The 21,282-nt window shown below is 44.4% G+C and overlaps 1 protein-coding gene across 1 annotated transcript in view; it reads left to right on the top strand.

The window, feature by feature from the left end:
• Positions 1-21,282, top strand: part of LONP2 (lon peptidase 2, peroxisomal) — a 94,452-nt gene that overhangs the window by 6,731 nt on the left and 66,439 nt on the right. The window contains exons 3-7 of the mRNA XM_054048931.1: positions 1,447-1,578; positions 4,248-4,370; positions 5,360-5,523; positions 8,940-9,034; positions 18,502-18,760. Of these exons, the coding sequence (XP_053904906.1) occupies positions 1,447-1,578; positions 4,248-4,370; positions 5,360-5,523; positions 8,940-9,034; positions 18,502-18,760 (773 nt within the window). The remainder of the gene's footprint in view (positions 1-1,446; positions 1,579-4,247; positions 4,371-5,359; positions 5,524-8,939; positions 9,035-18,501; positions 18,761-21,282) is intronic.

Here is a 21,282-nt window from a genome sequence, read left to right on the forward strand (position 1 = left end):
TTTCGAGGATGACATTGACAATCCTAGTTTGTATTAATGGGTCTTCGGGTGATTCCATAGATCAATTTGAGAAGAACAGAATTTATCACACTGGCCACAGTCATCTGGCTAGTTGTGGTGATTGAGTTGCACACTGTTTTTATGCCTGGCTCTGTATTTCCAGCTGCTCAACAATTCTTCTCAAAATCATGGACATGCATCCTTGTTGCATGGTACCATGGAATACGATGGATCGCCAGTTTCTCAAAGGTTGAGTCAGAAATTTTTGTTTGCGCAGATTTTATTTCAGGGTGTCTTTGAAGCATTGCATCGGCCCTTTATGCTTACAATTGCCAGAGCTTAATTTGGTATATAAGAATTGTTTTGATAAATGGGTCTCAGGCATATGGACTATGTGGCCAGTCTGTCTCAAGGGGATGCAGATCTAATGAGACTAGATGCTGACCAAACCAGATTTCTCCAGGACTTCCATGTTGGAAACCCAGTCCTGCCATTCAATGCCCAGCAAAAAGTATAATGGAACTTTTAGAGACCACAAATAATCAGGAATTTTATTTTATATCTCATTCAAAAGATGTCACTTACCAGGAATATAGTACTCAATATTGCCAAACTGGGGTGCTGGTTCAGTTCACTCAAGAGTGCCAGTAACCGAATTGCTGAGAGCAATTCTTGCACCACTTTTGCATTCTTTTATCTTCTACCAAAGTGCTGACCAGGTCTGATGTTGTTTAACTTGTGAAATTTAACAAGATCACAGGCTAGGTGCTACAATTCAATAATCCCAGGCATTTCAGTAGCGCTGTGTATCAGAGCTATGTAAATCTTAAATGCACCTTAATATAATATTCTGAAGAAACAGACTTGACTATTTCATGTATCGGGGTAGGCTTTAAATTGTTCTATTTGTAACAAGAATATTATTAAAAGTCTGTTTAAAGTACTGCCCCTTAACCATAAAAATCAAAACAAAAATCAAACAAAAAAACAACTATATAGAAATTATTTTGTCCAAAGGATGCACAAATCTGAGATGTCAGAGAAAGTATCATAACTGTTTTAGTCACATTTTATGGGATCAAAAAGATTTGGTACAATGTGAATCGGAGAGTTTTTGTTCTTTCTTTTTTCTAACACTGAATAAAAGAGGTTGAGGAAAGCACTAAGAACTATAATAATATTTAGGGTCTGTCTCAAACAAGCAAAGAAACTGAAGTTTTGACGGTCCTGGGAGATGGGGTTAACTTAAGGCCTCTTAGTTCTTTTTACTGGCTGTTAGAAGTGCTGTTTGGCTATGTAAATAGAAATCTTTTCCTTTCAAAGATGCAATTATTTCTCGGTTTGTGGCTGTTCAACTTAATAATCTGGACAACTGTTTTTTCATATCAGAAAGAAACACCAGGGAATACTGAAAATTGTTATCACTTTCTTGTTTCCACCTTACAGCTGGTTGAAATGTTGGATATGTCTGTCCCTGCAGTTGCTAAGCTGAGACGTCTTTTAGACAATCTGCCTAGAGAAGCTTTACCAGATGTACTGACTTCGATCATCCGCACAACCAACCGAGAAAAGCTGCAGGTACTGTATGCTTCTGCCTTAAACTTCCAGGGGAACCAAGGGTTTAGCACTACAGTTCAGTCCACTATTAGATAACTTCAGAATCACTCATCTCTGGAAATTATAAAGTACTAATATTGTGCTTTAAAAAAAAGTAATTGTCTGCATCTGTGTGACTGTATTTAAAAAAATATTTCCACATTATTCAAAACTATATTGAGTTGGCAAACTGAGTTCAAAGGTTACTGTTGTACCATTGTTTGTGTTAATGCATTTTGGTCAATTACCCCAGTTACTTTTGTAGTTATTTGTGTAAGATTAGAGCATTGGGGACTCTTAGAAAATGGGCATAAATCTAACCGCTTTAATTTCTTTGGCATACAATTACACTGTGAAAATGGCATGTAAGGTTTCATATTTATTGGTCTCAGTGATTTCTGTATCCAGTTTGCTCTGTTCATAAGTAAAAAGTTTTGTTTTGTAACTGTCATGCTGCAAATTAAATCTGGGATTTGAAATAATTCATCTGGAGATTCTGATTCACCCTTGCATGTAAATATTCTGCCCTCAGAATTTAATTGAGAGTTCTCCCCAGTTCGGTTTTCTATAGCTGTATTGGCTTGTCAGTGCTAACAGTAATAATTTGTTTCTATCAATAAAGCAACTGGTAGAGAGTAAAAGGAGAGAGCACAACATGTTGAGTAAGAAAGTGGCATGTAGAAGAATCTCCTTGGTAAGCTGCAAACCACCATTAAAAGTGGATTTGCATGTGTTCTCTTTACTGAAGGGCTGAGTGTCAAGGTTTTGCTTGTGCTGCCATGGGCATGTCATGTGACAGTCATGATGCTGAATCAACACCATGTTGGCTTCAGGCCTAGTATTTAGCTGGGTTACTGATTGTGCTGTTCCTCCTCCTACGTGAGACAGGGCCAGACTTTCTCTCATGGCAGACCAAATAGGAGCCCAGTTACTGATCTGAAGTGAGAATACAGCTGGTCATTGTGCAAAGGAAAGATAGGGCAGTCCTTACTTAGCTCTGCTCCCTATAGTTGTCATTGCAAGTAGAGTGGAAGGAGGTAGACAACAGCTGCCTATTACTTGCTTCCTGACGATCTGCAGTGGGAAGCATAGAGTAGAAGACAGCACCAAGAAGATTGTAGAAAAGGTGGCTTTTCAGAAATCCACCTGCCTGTTTCAGACTAGCAGTGATGTTACTTGTACTCCTTTGGCTTTAGTATGCCTGTAGGAGCAGTGAGAGCCTGGCCTCACCTTTCCTAGTGACCCAGCTCCAGCAGGAAGGGGAGGAGAATATTAAATGTATTTCAGGGTATTGCTGAGTGTGGGGATAGGAACTCCTAATTGGCCCGTGGTTGGCTTCATTGCCACACCCCTAGCTGTTTAGTAATCTGTGCAGATAAGTAAATCTCTGCATTTTTAACCCTGCGAACATTGCAAGTCCCATCTTGGGGTGACAACAAGCCATAAGAAGCTTTCATTGCCTAATAAGAGATGAAGTGCCCAAACATTCACATGATCAGTGTGAACAGACTTGGAATTCAAAATGAAGTCAGAGATACAATTGGAAAAGAAACCAGAAGAGAAGGCAAGATTTGTGAGACTGCTGGAGAAGGAAGAGATCATCTTGTGATTTTTCTCAGAGGGCTAGGTCCTGCCTCCAGGTTTAATAATTGAGAAATGACTGCTGATACTGGTTTGCTGCAGCATACGCACTTCATTAATGAGGCACATTAAAAAGAGAGGCAGGATAAGAGCAGTTTTCTTTTTCTTCCAGTTCCGTAGTCTTGCTGGAGTAATTAGAAGTCTTTTGATGCTAGCCTTAGAATTATAGTACCCTTTAAACCTTTTCAGTTGTGTGTTTAAAACTTGGTAATGTAGAATTGTGCCCCAGAAATTTCACCACTTTTAGTCTGGGAATTTCCTTAAAGCAGGTACCTGAGGGAAGTGTACTACTCTGTCGGCAAAAGAAAATAAGGCATTAAATACAAAGTTATTTTAACTAGCAACACTGCTGTTGTCTCTCTTTTTGAAGGTTTCCTCTACTTTCATTGTTTATGTCTACACAGCAGCTGGGAGGATGCTTCCCATCTTGGGCAGACAGACATGCATAGCCCTACTTGACTTAGTGTGCTAAAAATATCAGAGTGGCCTCAGTAGCCTGGGTGGTGGCTTAGGCTAGTCACCTGAGTACATACCCAGGGGGTTGGGCAGGATTGTTTTTGGATGGGTAACTCAAGCTGCCACCTGTGCTGTCCCTGCCGCACTGCTATTTTTCGCATGCTAGTTTGAGCAGAGCTATGCATGTCTGTCTGCTTGTGCTGGGAAGCATCTTCCCAACTGCTGTGTAAACATACACATTATGTCTTGTCTACTTTCCCTGTTCACTTCTTACACTGTGTGCTTCCAGTTGCCTTTCGGCCCTTCTTAACAACGAACACAAAGCACAAACCAAATTCTAAAGTCGTTTCACACATCTGAGATAGGAGCCTTATATTCCACTCTGCTGTAATAACTGCTTTCATATTTTTTTGCACACTGTCTACTTCAGAACTCTGATAACATTGCGTCATTAACCCAGAGAAAATCTGTGCGCTATCATTACTTATAGACTAACCTCTAAATAGTACAGAGAAATACTGTTAACTGTTTTCACTCTCATTTTCTGCTGTTAGATTTTAGATGCTGTTAGCCTGGAGGAGCGATTCAAGATGACTATACCATTGCTTGTTAGACAGATTGAAGGCCTGAAGCTGCTTCAGAAAACCAGAAAACCCAAACAGGATGATGATAAAAGGGTATGGACTTTTAAACATAGGATTCCCAAATGCACTTCATGGTTTGGCAGAGAGGAATAATTTAATTAAATATAGGGTCTCATTTTCAAAAATGGCATCTAAAATTGAACCCACAATCATTCACATTTAATTTCTGTGACCATAATTTTTCATATCCAGGTAATAACGTGTATAAAACGTCCAACTCCCATATTCTACATAAGATGGCTATTTATTTAGATTTTTAGTAAACCATATAAAAGCACCTAAGCAAAGGCTTTAAGCACATTTGACATCCATTAAAAAAAAAAAACAAATTGTCTTGAACAGAATCATTTCATGACCCAGTTTGCTTGTGCAAATTCTGTTTGCACTATCTAAAACTTTAGACGTGAAAAATTGAGTACAGTTTTAGAGCTCGTGTTGACGCCTCTTTCAGAATGTGACTTTATTGTCCAATAGTATGAGAATAAAATTGTTTTATACATGAATGAAACAGGCATTGAGACCTGTAGTTTTCCAAAACGTGATAGTCTGATCACATATACAACCATGTTTAATGATGAACAATTACTTTTATGGGAATTGAGGGGGGAAAAGTAAGAGCCCTGTTTACTCACTGAAGATTAGTCTTATTCAGTAGTTATTGTGGCCTATAATGCAGAGATTTTAAAAGTATAATTAATAACACCTTCAAATTTCTTTCTTGTCTTCTAGTATCCAATAGGTATGGCTGGTTAATTAGTGTATTTTTGTAAACCGGTACCGTAAGATAAATGTTTCTTTATTTTAGTAATCATGAGATCATATTTAGAACAGGTTAATAAAGTCATAGATTTTAATATTAGAAGGGACCATTATAACTGTCTAGTCTGACTTTCAGCGTAAGACAAGCCAAAGAACCTCACCCAATAAATTATGCGTCAAGCCCTTAACTTCAGTTTAAACCACAGTTTATCTTCTAAAAAATATTTGTACACCATTCTATGCTTCTGTTTTCCGCTTCTTAGGTTGTAGCTATTCGTCCTATTCGGAGGATCAATCACATTCCAGGTACTGCAGAAGATGAAGAGGAGGATGAAGATCATGATGACATTGTGATGCTAGAAAAGAAAATTAGAACATCCAGTATGCCAGAGCAAGCTCTTAAAGTTTGTGTAAAAGAAATAAAAAGGTAGGTGATAAAATCTCTGTAATAGTGAGGTTTTCCAAAGTTTATTAATGACTAAATTTCCAATTGGCCATTCTTGCCATAGCCTGTCTGCCTATTGAGAGGTCATATTTTTGTAGGTTTTTGATTATGTTGGGAAATTAAAAAAAAAAAATTACATTTCAAGCAGAACAGAGTTGTTTTTCCATAGTGTTAATTTCATCATTTTCATAGTTTAAAAATAAGTGTTTATAAATAAGAGGAAACCTGAAGAAAGCCCCCCTAAATGATGATTAAGAATCAGTATAACTTTACACTAAAAACTTAAAGCCTCTCTAAATCTTCATTGCTTAGAAAACAGATAACATGCTCAAGCTTTAAACCTATGTTTATGATGTTAGTGCTTGGCTGTGGTGATGTGCTGTTAAAAAACTATACAACATTCAGAGATGTGAAACAGTCTCAAAAACTTTAAAATAAGGAGGATGGACTTTATCATTAAGTCATGCTGATGAAAATAATGTATGGGATTCTCTTAGATAAAGGGCCAAAAGCTTTAATTTCCTTTATTTAAAAAACAAACAAACAAACACTAAGTGCAATTATATTTTCGTGGGTTAATAGAAATAATAATTGCACAAAAAGCTATGTTAATAGCATGTTGTTCAGGTTGCAAATCAGGCACTCAGAAGTTAGGAAATGCCAGAATAAAGGTTGTGTGTGCACTTTATTTTCACAAAATCCCTGTGACGTGAGGGAGTGGTATTATCCCAGTTTTACACTTGGGGAGCTGAGGCTCAGAGACATTAAGGTCAAAAATATCCACTAATTTTGGACAATTTGGGAAACTAGTACCTGACTTATTAGAGTAGTTGGCATTATACATCTTCCATTGGCTTCAGTTGCGAGCGCTCTGCACTTCTGCAAATGAGGCACCAGGGTCTCCCGTTGGGCAACCAGAAAATTAGGAAAACATATGTGGCCACCTGTGAAGAGTTTGGTTAAATTGAAAAAAGGGTCTTACAATTATAAGTGTTGGGGCAAACTTAATAATAGCTGATGCCACTAACCTGCCCTATAATACTCATATATAATACTTTTCATCAGGAGATCTCAGTACTTTACAACGAAGGCAAACCTCATTATCCTCCTTTTATAGTGGAGAAAAGGAGGCAAAGAGAGGTGAAGTGACTTACCCAAGGTCACCTAGCAGGACAGTGAACAATCTGGGATTGGAATCCAGGTCTCCTGAGTCCCAGTCCAGTGCTCTATCCACTGGGGCAGTGGTTTTCCAACTTTTTTTCTGGGGACCCAGTTGAAGAAAATTGTTGATGCCCATGAGCCAACGGAGCTGGGGATGAGGGGTTTTGGGTGTGGGAGGGCTCAGGGCTGGGGCAGAGGGTTGGGATGTGGGAGGGGGTGCAGGCTCTGGGGTGGGGCCAGGGATGAGGGGTTTGGGGTGCATGAGGGGCTCAGGGTTTGGGGGGCTCAGGGCTGGAGCAGGGGGTTGGGGTGCTGGAGGGGGTCAGGGCTGATGGTGCAAGCTCTGGGGGGGGTGAGAATGAGGGATTTGGGGTGCAGGAAGGGTTCCGGGTTTGGGAGGGCTCAGGGCTGGGGCAGGGGATTGGGTCGCGGATTTACCTCCGGTGGCTCCTGGTCAATGGTGCAGCCAGGGTGCAGTGACAGGCTCCCTGCCTGTCCTGGCATCGTGGACTGCGCTGTGCCCCAGAAGCAGCCAGCAGCAGGTCCAGCTCCTAGGCCGAGGCACGTAAGCGGCACCATGCAGCTCTCGCCCGCAGGCCAGCGAGTGCACAGGCGGTACTTGGGGCAGGGGCAGCGCATGGAGCCCCGTGGCTCCCCGCTGCCTAGAAGCTGGACCCGCTGCTGGCCGCTTCTGGGACGCATCGTTTGTTGGAACAGGAAGGCACTAGCCTGCCATAACTGGGCAGCACCGCCGACAGGACTTTCAACGTCCCAGTCGGCGGTGCTGACCAGAGCAACTAGGGTCCCTAGTGGCTGAGCAGGGCGACCCAGTGCCTTACATGCTATGGCCCAGTGCTGGGTCGTGACCCGAACTTTGAAAAACACTGCACTAGGGAACACTTTTGGCTTCTGGGCATCTATTTCTCTTTGTAATTTCCTACTTTTATAATCAAATTTGAGGTTTCTAAATTAATTAGTAGATAAAGAAAATGCAGTGGATAACTGCCTGCTAGGATTTCAGTAACGGTATAGATAAAAATGATACATAAATAAAAATCCATTAAGGTAGAAATAAGGAGGGAAACCTTTAGGGATACATTTCTAAAGGGCTGATTCTCTGCATCTTTCTTTGCACCTGCATTTTTGAACACTCGAACTTGGGTATTTTGCCCACAATTCTTTCTGGTGACATCTGACTCCCTGATTTTTGGCTCAGTCAGTTACTTAGAGGCACAGCTACTAAGTTGCATATGAATTCCACTTGCACCTGCACACAGCTAATAATAGATTTTGAACTAGCTTCAGGGTGAGAGTTATTTTTTTCAAAGATGTGCAGTGGAATAGATGTCAAGAAGGATGATCAAGGATCCATCTCTGCAGATATTCAAGAACAGATTCAGGATGGGTATATGTTAGTGAGGTCTTGAAAAACAGAGACAAACGAGTATCTGGTGATAGTACTACTGCCCAGTCTTGGCTTAGGGAGGTACCTTATTATTGGGCACGTATGGTGCATAAACACGAGAAATGTTTTTGACACCTATAGCAATGTGGCACATTTGGTTAATTTTTTTTTTTATTTTTTTTTTTAGATTTCTCATCAATGTAAATATGAGGGAGAGCCTCTGCTTGTTCGTGCTAGTTATACAAAGATGCTGTTTTCATGCATGACTCACAATAGGTCTGGGTGAATTTTTTGGGTAAATATTAAATTTGTCAGAAAATACATTTCTTGGGGCATTGTAACTATTTGCAAATTCAGGTGGAATTTGACAAATAGCTTTGGCTAAAAAAAAAGAAAAGAAAAAGTCAAAATTTGATCATTTTGAAATAAAGCATTTTAAAACAATGTTTTGTTTAGAAATTTAGCTATATTCATTTAAACAAAAAGGGTTTTAAAAAAGCCGAAAACTAAACAAAAAACACTTGTTTTTGTTTTTTCTTTTTGGTTTAGTTTCTATGAGTGTGTGAGAGAAATATTTCAGTTTTGGTTAGACCCGAACTGAAATGTTGTTCAGGTTTTTCCAGTTCAGACCCAAATCAGAAAAAAAACCACAATCTTATAATTCATGCAACAGTACTCTGCTTCATTTCTTAGCATTAAGATTTTCAGTGTAGTAAATAGGAATGCTGTGGACCTCCATGTACCAGATACAGGTTTTGTGGTAGGAGGAAAAACTCTCAGTTCAAACTTACTATCTCCTTGATACACATCTACTAAATATGTGTACTTTCAGATTAAAGAAAATGCCTCAGTCAATGCCAGAATATGCCTTGACCAGAAATTATTTGGAACTAATGGTGGAACTTCCATGGAACAAAAGTACAAAAGGTAAATGCCTGTTAGACCTTCTTTGGTGCTGACTGTCTGTCAAAGAGAAATTCCAGGAAAAGTATCTGGCAATTAAATACTGTGGTACCTAACTGGGTCTGTCTTGTAAATTCTTGTTGCATGGTCTGATAGCAGAAATACCCTTAGTGTGCTAATTTGGTTTTTAAAATAAATTATTCTTAACCCGGTAAAACAAATCAAGTGACTATGAAATGTAACTCATGTGTACATCAGAAAAATGATGATTAGAGAATCACTGAGTGAAAGGATTTGATCTGATCACTGCCTAATTTTTCTTATTTTATTGATGTCATGTATTTCGTTTTTCCTTAGATTTTTCACATTGTAAGGTCATTAAAGCATGTAGGTTAATGTATTTTTAAGTGATTATTGTTGATATTCTCTTAGAAATTCACAGCATATTCTGTTCTGCCTGTTTAATGAGTTTACATTTGGCACTCATTCATTTCCCTTTTTAAAAAAAAAAAAAAGGCAACAAAACTTTAGACTAGATGACTTCTTTATGAAGAACAGGTCACTGAAGCCAACATTGTTTTGCCTTGTGTATCTCCTTGTTGCTTTAAGCGTCACCGAAGATATGCAAACAGCTGAGGAAATAGGTCTGTTATTTAAATCCATGGTTCTCAACCAGGGATACGTGTGCCCCTGGGGGTACGCAAGGGTCTTCCAGCAGGTACATCAACTCATCTAGATATTTGCCTAGTTTTACAACCGGCTACATAAAAAGCACTAGCAAAATCAGTACAAACTAAAATTTCATGCAGACAATGATTTGTTTATAGTGCTCTATATACTGTACACTGAAATGTAAGTACAATATTTATATTCAAATTGATTTATTTATAATTGTATGGTAAAAATGAGAAAGTAAGTAATTTTTCAGTAATAGTGTGCTGTGACACTTTCGTTATTTTATGTCTGATTTTGTAAACAAGTAGTTTTTAAATGAGGTGAAACTTGGGGGTATGCAGGACAAATCAGACTTCTGAATGGGATACAGTAGTCTAGAAAGGTTGAGAGCCACTGATTTAAATGAAGTCTGACAAGGTAGTTTCCACTGTTTTGTAAAGTAATTTTGTTTCCACATTTTTGAAGGACCTTCACAGAAGCTTGACAAAGAGATCTGTTTTCATGCTGAATTTTTATTTAAATATTTGGTTACAGAGAGAGCTCCATGAGATGTATATCTTGTTTTCATCAAGGTTCCAATAGGAGAACAGTTGACAGTCTTACTCCAGGACATGTTCTGTATGGTATAAACAGCAAAATGTGGGTCACTCATAGCTTAGGTGAACCATGTTACAAAACATGCTAATTTACATGCTGTTAAACATGGTAGCGCTAGTGTAGGCAGAAACTGTTGGGTCAGCTGTTCATAGTTAAAATATCAAAAAATCATATTTTTTTGCGTTGACAGTGTTAGTTAAGAGATTAAAAGTTTCTAAAACCTAGACATTGCTGATGCCTGTTGAAGTGGAACAGTTAGTTTATTCTAGTAGTTTGGGACTGCAGTGCAAAGGCCACATCTACACTGTGAGCTTGGGGTATGAGTCCCCTGCTTGTGTACAGATAGTTGCATTAGCATGAGTATAGGTTAGCCGTGGTACCACTGGCGGCAGCAGTGGAGGCATGTGCTGAGTGCAGACCTGCCTGAAACTGGTGGGTACGTACTCGGAATGGGTAAGCCATGCCTCTGCTGCCGCTATCCATACTACCATTGCCATACTGTTGTTTATAACTGCACTAGCTCGATGAGAGAGAGAGAGAGAGTTTGAGCATGTGTACACGAGAATGGGAATCACACCTCTAGCTCGTAGCGTGGACATAGCCTTAAAAGTCAGCCTCTCAGTCTGTTTTGGATTGCGGCACTTTAAAATTAATAGTCTGTGTCGAGCAAATATTTTATTTTCAGTCTACATTTGGAAAAAGGGAGCGTACAGTAAATACTCTGTAAAAGTGAACAGGGGATGGATCACTCAATAAATTGTTCATTCCCTCTGAAACATCTGGCACTGACCACTGTTGGAAGACAGAATATTGGGCTAGATGGTCTGACCCAGTATGGCCGTTCTTATGTTCTGATCTTCTGAAGTCCTGAGAGTTTGCTTGGATTTGCTCAGCTGAATATAGAGAATTTCTAACTAATAAATGTTTTAGTAGGTTAGAGTTCTGTGCTCCCATTTGCTGATTCTACAGCAGCTTTCAGCTAATGCATTCACAAAGTTGGGCTGATGACACTGATGAGGCTAGTGCCCAAAATGGATATTTTAGTATGACTGAGTGATTTATAAGTTGAAGTTCTTCTTTGTAGTGATTTCATCTAGTTTTTAAATACAGAGTGCCTGAAAGTTAGTCAACTGAAAACTAGAAAAGGACAATTTCAGTTGCAATATAAAGAATTTTATCATTCTAAATAAAAACTTGTGGTTCTAAAACTAAACTGAAAAAAAATACTTAGCAAGGTTCTTTCCGCTACCATGATCAACTTGCATTTACTTTGGCACTACACAGCCCTACATCTCACTGCATTATTGATGTTACTATACAGTACTCTGATTTTTTTCATATTTAATATCTGCCTGGGAATATAAATGTTTTCAAAGCATGCGGTGTTGTTTGAAATTTATTTACAATCTGAGCCACAGGAGTCTCTGAATTCTCCTGGTGGAATGTTTAACTACATCTGTTACTCGTCTACTTTTCAAAAGGACACCATGCTGAAGATGGCTTGAATCTTGTCTCCTTGGACAAATGTGCTGGCTTTGCAATCACAGGCATGCAGTGTACTATATGTACACATACATCCTGTGCCTATATGCATTGTAACACATTCACAGTAGAGTATTAGAAACCTGAGAAATACAATTATACTTGTATTTTTGCCCCCTCAGTGGCTTTTTAAGAAAATATCACATGGTTCTTAAAGAGAATGTCTATGCATTTTAAATGTAAATTTTTTTTTTATCATAAGGGAATATGTGGGACATATAGTATCTCAGGACTGACACGTTATTTATTTGCCTAAGGTCAAAACACTTTCTGTGGCAAAGCCGCACTTTATCAGAAGATATTATCTCTGGTTTTTTCTCCAGTTTCTGCCTCTTTGCTTTTCATGCCAATAGTAATACTTACATGGCAGCTTTTGTCCAAGGAACTCAGTGCTTTATAAATGTTAACACGTTACTGTGGAATAGGTATGGGATATGTAAGGAACCCCTTCATGCACCATTCAAATGGAGCTGTCGGGAATTTGGCCAGGACACTGGAGTAAAACCTCAACTCTTACATAAAGTGGAATTTAATGATGACAACTGGTCAGGCTCTCCAATTCGTCTCTCTTGAAAGATGGCAGCTGCAGGGCCACCCAGAGGATTCAGGGGGCCCGGGGCAAAGCAATTTCGGGGGCCCCTTCCATAAAAAAGAGTTGCAATACTATAGAATACTATATTCTCATGGGGATTGCCCCACTTGCCTTCTCCCCACCCCCCACCCCCATGGGCAGCTGTAATACACCATTTTCAGTCTTTAACAATGCGGCCCATTAGCTCAGAACTGGCTTTGGGCAAAGTACTGATTGTTGAATCGCTAATGCATCCTAAAACAAGTTGGTAATAATTGGAGGTATTCTGTCCAACCTGCTGAATCCTGCTCTGCTTAAGAGAGTTTAACAGCTTACAGCACTAGGTCACTGGAGGTAGATAGTAGAGGTGGGCTCCATGCAAAATCCTCGGTTTGGTCCAAATCTCTTCACATGAGGAAAGTTGTATATGGATAAGGATGTCCTAGATCAGGCTGTGTCTAGTAGAAAGCAAGTGCTGGAAGATCTCTGGCATTTGTCACTTCTGGAATTGTCCCCCCTGCTTTTTCCATCTTCGTTTGTTTCTGAGTAACATAGTTTCAGGATAACTCTACTTGCATCTTCCACCTCTCCATCCTCCCCCAAACCCTTGGTCCACTCCAGTAGTTCCCAGTCAGGTCTGAGGTCTCCTGTCATCACCTGTCTCTGTAGGGACACTTGTCCCACTGCCGTCCTCTGACCTGAAGGTTTTAAGGCGGCACAGCTCCCTGCCTTACACTGTGACATCACCAGCAAGTCATTTTAGATCCATGCTTTGCTTTCTCTCCGAGGACTGAACAAGTATTGCCAGCAGTTGCAGGTTACCACACAGTGCTTTCTAAATAAGGATGTTTATTCTTAAGGTAAAAAATATCCTACACGTACCCTAAAAGCTTTCCAGAAGTCTCCCTTCAGTCTTATGCGGTCCTGGTAGGCCAAAGTCTTTCCAACCCTTCCACAAAGGTTGGGTCTAAACATCCCCCTCCCCTTCCTGCACCTTGGGCAGACAACTTTAAACACAGTCTTGTTAAGCCAAAAGCCCTTTCTTTGTCTCCCTACTCTCTGGAAATCCAGTTTGAACCAGAATTTGCAAACCTCCCTCAGGGGTGGTGCCTCCTTGGAAGTGTTTACAATGTGAGTGATTCACCTTAATAACTCCCCTCTGTTTTAGTTCATGAAATAGCTGTGGTAACTCTTCACCTTGGAGTAGAACACAACCATACATACAGTCTCTGGTCCACAGTGATACATACACTTAATACAATGTGCTCCCTCAAAGATATTGGAGCTGCATGCAGTATTTGTCACACAGAGCAACTGCAAACACAACGAGCCTGAATCTTTCCTCTTTGGTTTTACACTGCTGTTATTCCATTGACTTAATTGAAATTATTTTTGGTTTATGTTGGCATAAGTAAAAGCACAGTCCCGCCCTTAGATTCATGTGATTTATTCCTTTATTGAAAATTATTCTGGAGGTAAAACTGCCTGAATCTCAGGTGACTGAGTACAACTTGGGTGTAGATGCAAGATTATGTATATGATGCTTAATTTAAAGATCAGTCATTGCCCTGGCTATCTGTTTTGATTGCTTTTAGATTGAGGGATTCTGTCATTGACTCCAGTTAGAGCAAGATCAGGATGTGCCTTTGTTCATTTTAGAGTTTCACTACATTTTCAAATGTTGCTGGAATTGAGTGAATATATAAACCAGCATTTGCATCTGCAATTGCCTGTATTTGTGCATTCCAAGGGGTATATGTGCATAGTTTAGAGTCACAGTTACTTGAGTTCTTCTTCGAGTGCTTGCTCATATCAATTCCAGTTAGGTGTGTGCGCGCGCCGTGTGCACGGATGTCGGAAACTTTTTTCCTAGCAGCTACCCGTTGGGCTGGCTGTGGAGCCCCCTGGAGTGGCGCCGATATGGTGCTCTATATATGACCCTGCTGGCCCGACCCCCCTTCAGTTCCTTCTTACTGCCTGTTACGGTTGTTGGAACAGTGGTCTCTTGTTATCCACTACTCCCTAGCTATCTCTTATCTCTGTATATAGTTACCTTTGTCAGTAGTTCTCTAGTGTTAAGTGTAGTATAGCGGGGGGGGGGGGGGGGGGGGGGGGGGGGGGGCTTCCCCTTCAGCTTGTGCCCTGCAGGGCTCTGGTGCATGCCGTCCCAGGGCTTCAAACCCTGCAGCTCCTGCGGCAAGCCTGTGCCTGCGGGCGATCCCCACGACTCCTGCCTTAGGTGTCTGGGAGAGGCCCACCAGGCTGACAAGTGTAAAATTTGCAAGGTGTTTAAACCTCACACAAGAAAGGAGAGGGATATCCGCCTCAAACAACTCCTCATGGAGTCTGTCCTCCGTCCCTCTCAAGATGCGGGCCCAAGCGCCTCAGTGCGGAGTGCCCCCCCTAGCGGTACAGTCTACAGCACCGCAAAAGGACTCGGCACGCCCTCCTAGGGGCCGATGATCTCCCGGAGCCCAGAAGCGCTCCCCCCCGGCACTGCTTCCACTCCCCGGCCACCCATAAAAAGCAGGCCATGGAAAGACTTCCTCAGAGGCCTGAAGCTGGCACCCGACTGAGCAGGGCGCGGACCAGGCCCCTAAGACTGGCAAATCCTCCACTAGGCCTCAGTCTACACAGAGCAGTCCCACTCCACTGGGCCCCCTGCAAGCGGAGGAGGTCACGCTGCCCTCCATTCCGGATACCTTCGAGGCCGCTAGAGAGCTCATTGAAAGGACTGCACCCGTGTCTCCGATCTCGGGGCCTCCCCTGGCCCGAGCTCCTGTACTGTTGAGGGGCGAACCAGCAATGTTTGGATCGTCCACCCCCAGACCAGCATCATCGTGCCGCTCTGAGTCCTGAAGCTGTTCCGAGTCCAGGCACTGCACGTACCCTATGCGCCTGTCTGACTCGCAGCACTGGTCTCGCAGCCCCGACCCTTGGAGCCGTTCCCGCTCATGGTGGTCGTCGGCTGACAGGTCGTGGTCCTGCTCGAGGTCCAGATCGCGCTCTGAGACCTCACAGCACCTCTTGGACTGACATCACTCTGCGCACCGCTCCCCATCGCAGCACCAAGACTCGTCAAATTGCTGACCGTGGCAACACTCTCCGGCACGGCGCAGATCCCCGGCTCGGCACCAGTCTCCATCCCGGGACCGGTCCCCACCGCGGCACTGGTTCCCTACACGACGACGATCTCCATCGCGGCACCTGTCTCCGTCGCGGCACTGCTCCCCTGCATGGCACCGGTCTCCATCACGGCACCGCTCCCCAGCATGGTACCAGTCGTGGTCATCCTTTAATCGTCGCTCTCCTTCAAGGCGGGGCCTATCTTCTCGGCACCTGTTGTCTTCGTGGCAGCGCTCCCCATATCGACATACACCAATCGGGCCCAGCAACCCCAGTGGCAATTCTGGACCCCTTGGGTATACATCAGGCCCAGGGTGCCCCCCCCCAATCCCCGGGCGTCCCTCCGCCGTCACGCTCAGGTACCCGGCCTCCTGAGGCAACCCTCAGCCGCCCCCCTCCAGACCCAGCACAAACTCTGGAACCAGCCCCACCTGTTGTGAAGGCTACCCCCGGTGCTCAGGAAGACCTGGACCCAACAGACCAGGGGGCTATTTCGGACCCGGCTCTCCCGGTAGCATCTTCCTCGTCTTCCCCTGACGAGGCTGTGGCAGGCACGTCCACATCTGGTCCACCTCCTATGGACTTCAGAGCCCTACAGGAGCTTCTCCAGCGAGTGGCCCTGAACATGAACCTCCAAGTGGAGGAGGTTGTGGAAGATGAAGATCCTATGGTGGACATCTTAGGTCCAGGGTGGCTTTGCTGATGAACAAAACGATTCAATCCAATGCCAAAACAATTTGGCGAACTCTGGCCTCCATTCCGCCCACGGCCAAGGGAGTTGAAAGGAAGTACTATGTCCCCACCAAGGGGTATGAATACATCTTTACCCATCCGGCCCCAATGTTGCCTCGTGGTGGATGCGGTAAATAAAAAAGGCAGGGTCAACAGGGGCCCGCCCCTAAATCAAAGGATGCTAAATGACTGGATATCTTTGGGAGGAGGGTTTATTCTACTGGTGACCTTTCCCTTCGGATCACTAATCAACTCGTGATCCTCAGCAGATACAACTACAACTCGTGGTCTGTGATCCTAAAGTTCCAGGAGCTCCTCCCATCCAAGTCACGCACGGAGCTGGAGGCCATTGCTGAGGAGGGCAGACTAGTGGCTCGCAGTTCTCTCCAAGGCTTCCTTGATGCCATGGATGCAGCAGCACGTACTCTGGCGTCTGGCATCACCATGCGACAAAACGCCTGGCTCCAGTCATCGGGTCTTCCACCTGAAGTACAATAGATGATCCAGGATCTTCCATTCGACGGTCAAGGCTTATTCGCCGAGCAAACTGATTCGAGATTGCGTACCCTAAAAGATTCGCAAAACACCACTAAATCTTTAGTCATGCATACCCTGGCAACTCAAAGAAAGCCGTTCAAGCCTCAGCCCACCCAACAGCGCTCCTTCCCTGCCAGACCCAGACAGGACTTCTCCCACAGGAGGAACAGATACTCTCAGCGTAGGCCATCACACCTTCTTCCTGGGCAGGGCCGGGGCAGTCCAAGCCCCCGGCCCGGGCCCTAAGCATCCATTTTGAAGATGCGCACGAGGACGGATTACCAGTCCACAACCTGGTCAGTTGTCCTCCCTTTCTGAACCGTCTGTCCCGTTTCTAGCAGGCCTGGTCCCTTCTTACATCGGACTGATGGGTCCTCCACATGGTAGAGGTGGGATATTCTATTCACTTCTGTTCCACCCCGCCCTCCCACCCTCCTTGCTCATCCCTCTTCAGGGACCTCTCTCAACTAAGCAACTTCTTATTCAAGAGATGCAGGCACTCCTTGCCCTAGGAGCGGTGGAGGAGGTGCCTCGGGAGCTCAGGGGCAAGGGTTTCTACTCACGTTACTTCCTCGTCCCCAAGGCAAAAGGAGGCCTAAGGGCCATTCTGGACCTCAGGGAGCCCAACAAACATATTGTCAACTTGAAGTTCCGCGTGGTCTCCTTGGCCACGATCATTCCCTCGCTGGATCCGGGAGACTGGTATGCCGCCCTCGATATGAAAGACGCTTACTTTCACATTTCAATCACCCCGTCCCACAGACGTTTTCTCTGTTTCATGGTGAACAAGATGCACTATCAGTTCACAGCCCTCCCATTCGACCTTTGCACAGCCCCTCGCGTCTTCACCAAATGTATGGCGGTCGTGGCAGCTTTTCTTTGCCGACCTCACGTCTACCCATACCTAGACGACTGGCTCATACGGGGCCGATCTCGCCAGCAAGTTCAGTCTCAGGTGCAGATGGTCACAGATACGTTCGACCGCTTGGGCATCATGTTGAATGTCAGCAAGTCTGTTCTCACCCCAACCCGAACAATAGAGTTTATCGGGGCAGTCCTGGGTGCAAACCAAGCAAGAGCGTTTCTCCCAGAGGCCCAACGTCTGGCCCTTGCGAACATAATCACCGACCTTTGCAGGTTCCCCACTACCACAGCGAGGCAGTGTCTCGAGTTGCTAGGTTATATGGCATCCTGCACCTACGTGGTGCAGCACACCAAACTGAGAGTCAGGCCCCTACAGACGTGGTTGGCGTCCATGTATCGCCCGGGCCATGACAACCTGGACATGGTGCTCACAGTCCCAAGCCATGTGTTGCTCATATCTATTCCATTCCCCCCGACCTTCCTCTCTGTCGGAGTAGCCGGCAAGAAGGAACTGAATGGGAGTCAGGCCGGCAGGGTCCTATATAGAGCACCGTATCGGCGCTACTCCAGGTGGCTCCACAGCCAGCCCAACGGGTAGCTGCTAGGGAAAAAGTTTCCGAGGTCTGTGCACGTGGCGCACGTGCACAGCTAACTGTAATAGATGTGAGCAACACATGATGTCGAAGAACAAGTTACAAAAAAGGTGAGTAACTGTTTTTTCTTAGAAAAAGAGTCTGAAATGTGGCCGTTTACAATAGTTAGCAAATTTTATCAATTGCATTTCAGAAACAAAGCTTTAATCTTTAAAGGGAAATTATGCTGATCTCCTTATTTTGGTGCTTGACAGATCGTTTGGATATTCGTGCTGCTAGAATTCTTCTGGACAATGACCATTATGCCATGGAGAAGTTGAAGAAGAGAGTTTTGGAGTATTTAGCTGTCAGACAACTTAAAAACAACCTAAAGGGACCCATCCTTTGTTTTGTGGGTCCCCCTGGAGTCGGTAAAACTAGCGTGGGAAGATCTGTTGCGAAAACCCTGGGCCGAGAGTTCCATAGGATTGCCTTGGGAGGAGTATGTGATCAGTCTGACATTCGAGGTCACAGGTAATTTTATCTTTGTTTCATACTGGTAATTCCCCCCCCCCCCCCCCCTGTCATTTTCTCACTGATGTTCTTTTTATTAAGAGAGGGTTTAACATGGGTGTGGCACCCACTCAACAGGATAGAAATTAAACAATAATTGAGGACATTCAGTGTTAAGGCTGACTGGGCTTGTCATCTGTCCCTGCTCCTGTTTTTCTTTGTTAGTAGGGCTCATGTAGTATGTAACATCATGGGTAGATCTGGAACTCTTTCAAAATTTAAGAATAGTGGATAGAGTTCAGGAGTTTGTGATTGTCTGGGATCAACATATGTCAAAAACAATATGGAAAAAAAGACAGTTCTGATATAATGATATCAAGGGTGTAGTGGCTTTGGAGCATTCCTAAGGAGTGAAAATACAAAATTAACGGCAGATCAAATTTTCAACAAAGGTTATTCCTTAATCTGTCCTATTCCTGCTATTTACCAGAATGCTTTTTCATAAGGGTGGTAGTTTGTGGGGGTGGTCATCCGGCATTATTCTAAGAGGGAATTAAAAAGGAAAAGGGGGAGGGAGACATAGTACTGTTTCATTGTTAAGTTCAGCCCTCTCTCATCTCCCATCTCTGTGCATGCTGGAACTGAATTGCAGTAGACAAACTCCTACACAGGCATAACAATTCTTACAGGGTGGCTCTGATTTGCCCTACTAAAAAGACCACAAAGATTTTATTAAACAAAATGACAAATGAACGTCATGTGATTTACTTCATAAACATTTTTATTCTTGGAGTAGATGGAGATGTGTACTCCACTTAGGGGTGTGCGTGCCCAGCATGGCAGGGACTTTTGCCTAGAAGTACTTGTGGAGGGGTGGCACTCGTGGCTGTGTCCCCTCCCCTGGCTATATGAAGCGGTGCTGTCCAACCCCAACTCAGTTGGGCTGGAGTTGGAGCTGTGTGGTTGTAGTCTCACCACCTCGCATTTTGTCTTAGCCTACTTTATTGTATGTGGTTAGTGTTAGTAGTTAGAATAAGCAATAGAGAGTCCTGTGGCACCTTTAAGACTAACAGATGTATTGGAGCATAAGCTTTTGTGGGTGAATGCCCACTTCATTGGATGCATGTAGAATAGAATAGTTAGAATAGTCTTAGTTGATACTTAATGTGCCCCGGTGATGCCCTCATCAGGGTTTAAACACTGTCCTTCATGTGGAGGGGCGATCCCCAACAGTGACCCCCTCACACAGGCTTGCTTTGCCTTGGCAAAGCCCACCGTACAGAGCGCTGTTCAATTTGTAAATCGTTTAAGCAGCAGACTCAGGAGCAGTGAAGGAGAATGTTCTCGGGGTCGTCTTTCAAATGGGGAGCTTAAGTTCCCTCTAAGCTGCGCAGCCGTGTGGCAGCCTAGTAAGCGTCGCGCAGGCACTCAGGCCTGTGATGGGGAGAGATGCCTCTCCCCCAGCCCTGGACCTGCTGCAGCCAGGTGAGAGGCGCCCTCCCTCGGCCCCAGCCCCGGCCCAGACCTGCTGCCGCTGGGGAGAGACGTCTCGCCCATGGCCCCAACCCAGCTCAGACCCAGATCTGACGCAGCTGGAGGTAGAGGTGCCTCTGCCGCAGCCCCATCCCCAGCCCTGCTGCAGGTGGGGGAGAGGCACCTCTTCCCCCCTCCTCCCCCCACAGCCCAGGTGCTGCTGCAGGGAGAGAGAGCTGGGGGAATTCTCTCTCCCCACGATAGCCCCTGGGCAGTCTGCACCCGAAACCCCTCATCCCCGGCCCCACCCCAGAGTCTGCACCCCCAGCCGGAGCCCTCACCCTCCTGCACCCCAACCCTTTGCCCTAGCCCTGAGCCCCCTCCCACACTTCGAATCCCTCCGCCCCACCAGATGAAAGTTATGTGCACCAATATGGATGTGATGTGTCGCATAACAAAACAGAAAGTGTCGCCTGTTGTGCTACTGGGGGGGCCCTCGGTCCTGGCTTCCTCTCCGATGCTTTCCATTGCAGATGTCAGCTGGAGTTTCTGTACGCTTTCCCCCCCATTCCGATCATTCTGCAGGTCATCCTCAAGCTCAAGGCGGATTGAGCCAAGATCATCCTCATTGCTCCAGTGTGGCTGAAACAGTGCTGGTTCTCGGACTTCCTTGCTCTGTCGGCTCAGCTTCCCATACCGCTTCCTCTCCGTCCTGACCTGCTCACACAGGACCACAGCCGCGCCCTCCATCCTGCAGTCAGCTCCCTGCACTTCACAGCATGGCTGCTCTATGGCTACATGAAGAGAGAGAGCACTGCTCAGAGGCCATCCTATAAGTCCTTCTCAATAGTAGGAAGTCCTTCACTAGGATGGCCTACTTAGTGAAATGGAAGAGATTCTCTGTGTGTTCCTTGGCCAACAGGCCAATCAACAGAGGCTTCCATCAAGGACACCTTGGAGTACCTGTTACATCTTCAGAAGTCGGGCCTTGCGCTCAGTTCTCTGAGAGTGCATTTGGCAGCAATATCCGCATTGCACCTCCTGATTCAAGAGAAGTCATTTTTTTCCAG

Source organism: Malaclemys terrapin, chromosome 14 (genome assembly GCF_027887155.1).
Source record: "Malaclemys terrapin pileata isolate rMalTer1 chromosome 14, rMalTer1.hap1, whole genome shotgun sequence".
In the NCBI taxonomy this organism is placed as follows: Eukaryota; Metazoa; Chordata; order Testudines; family Emydidae; genus Malaclemys; species Malaclemys terrapin.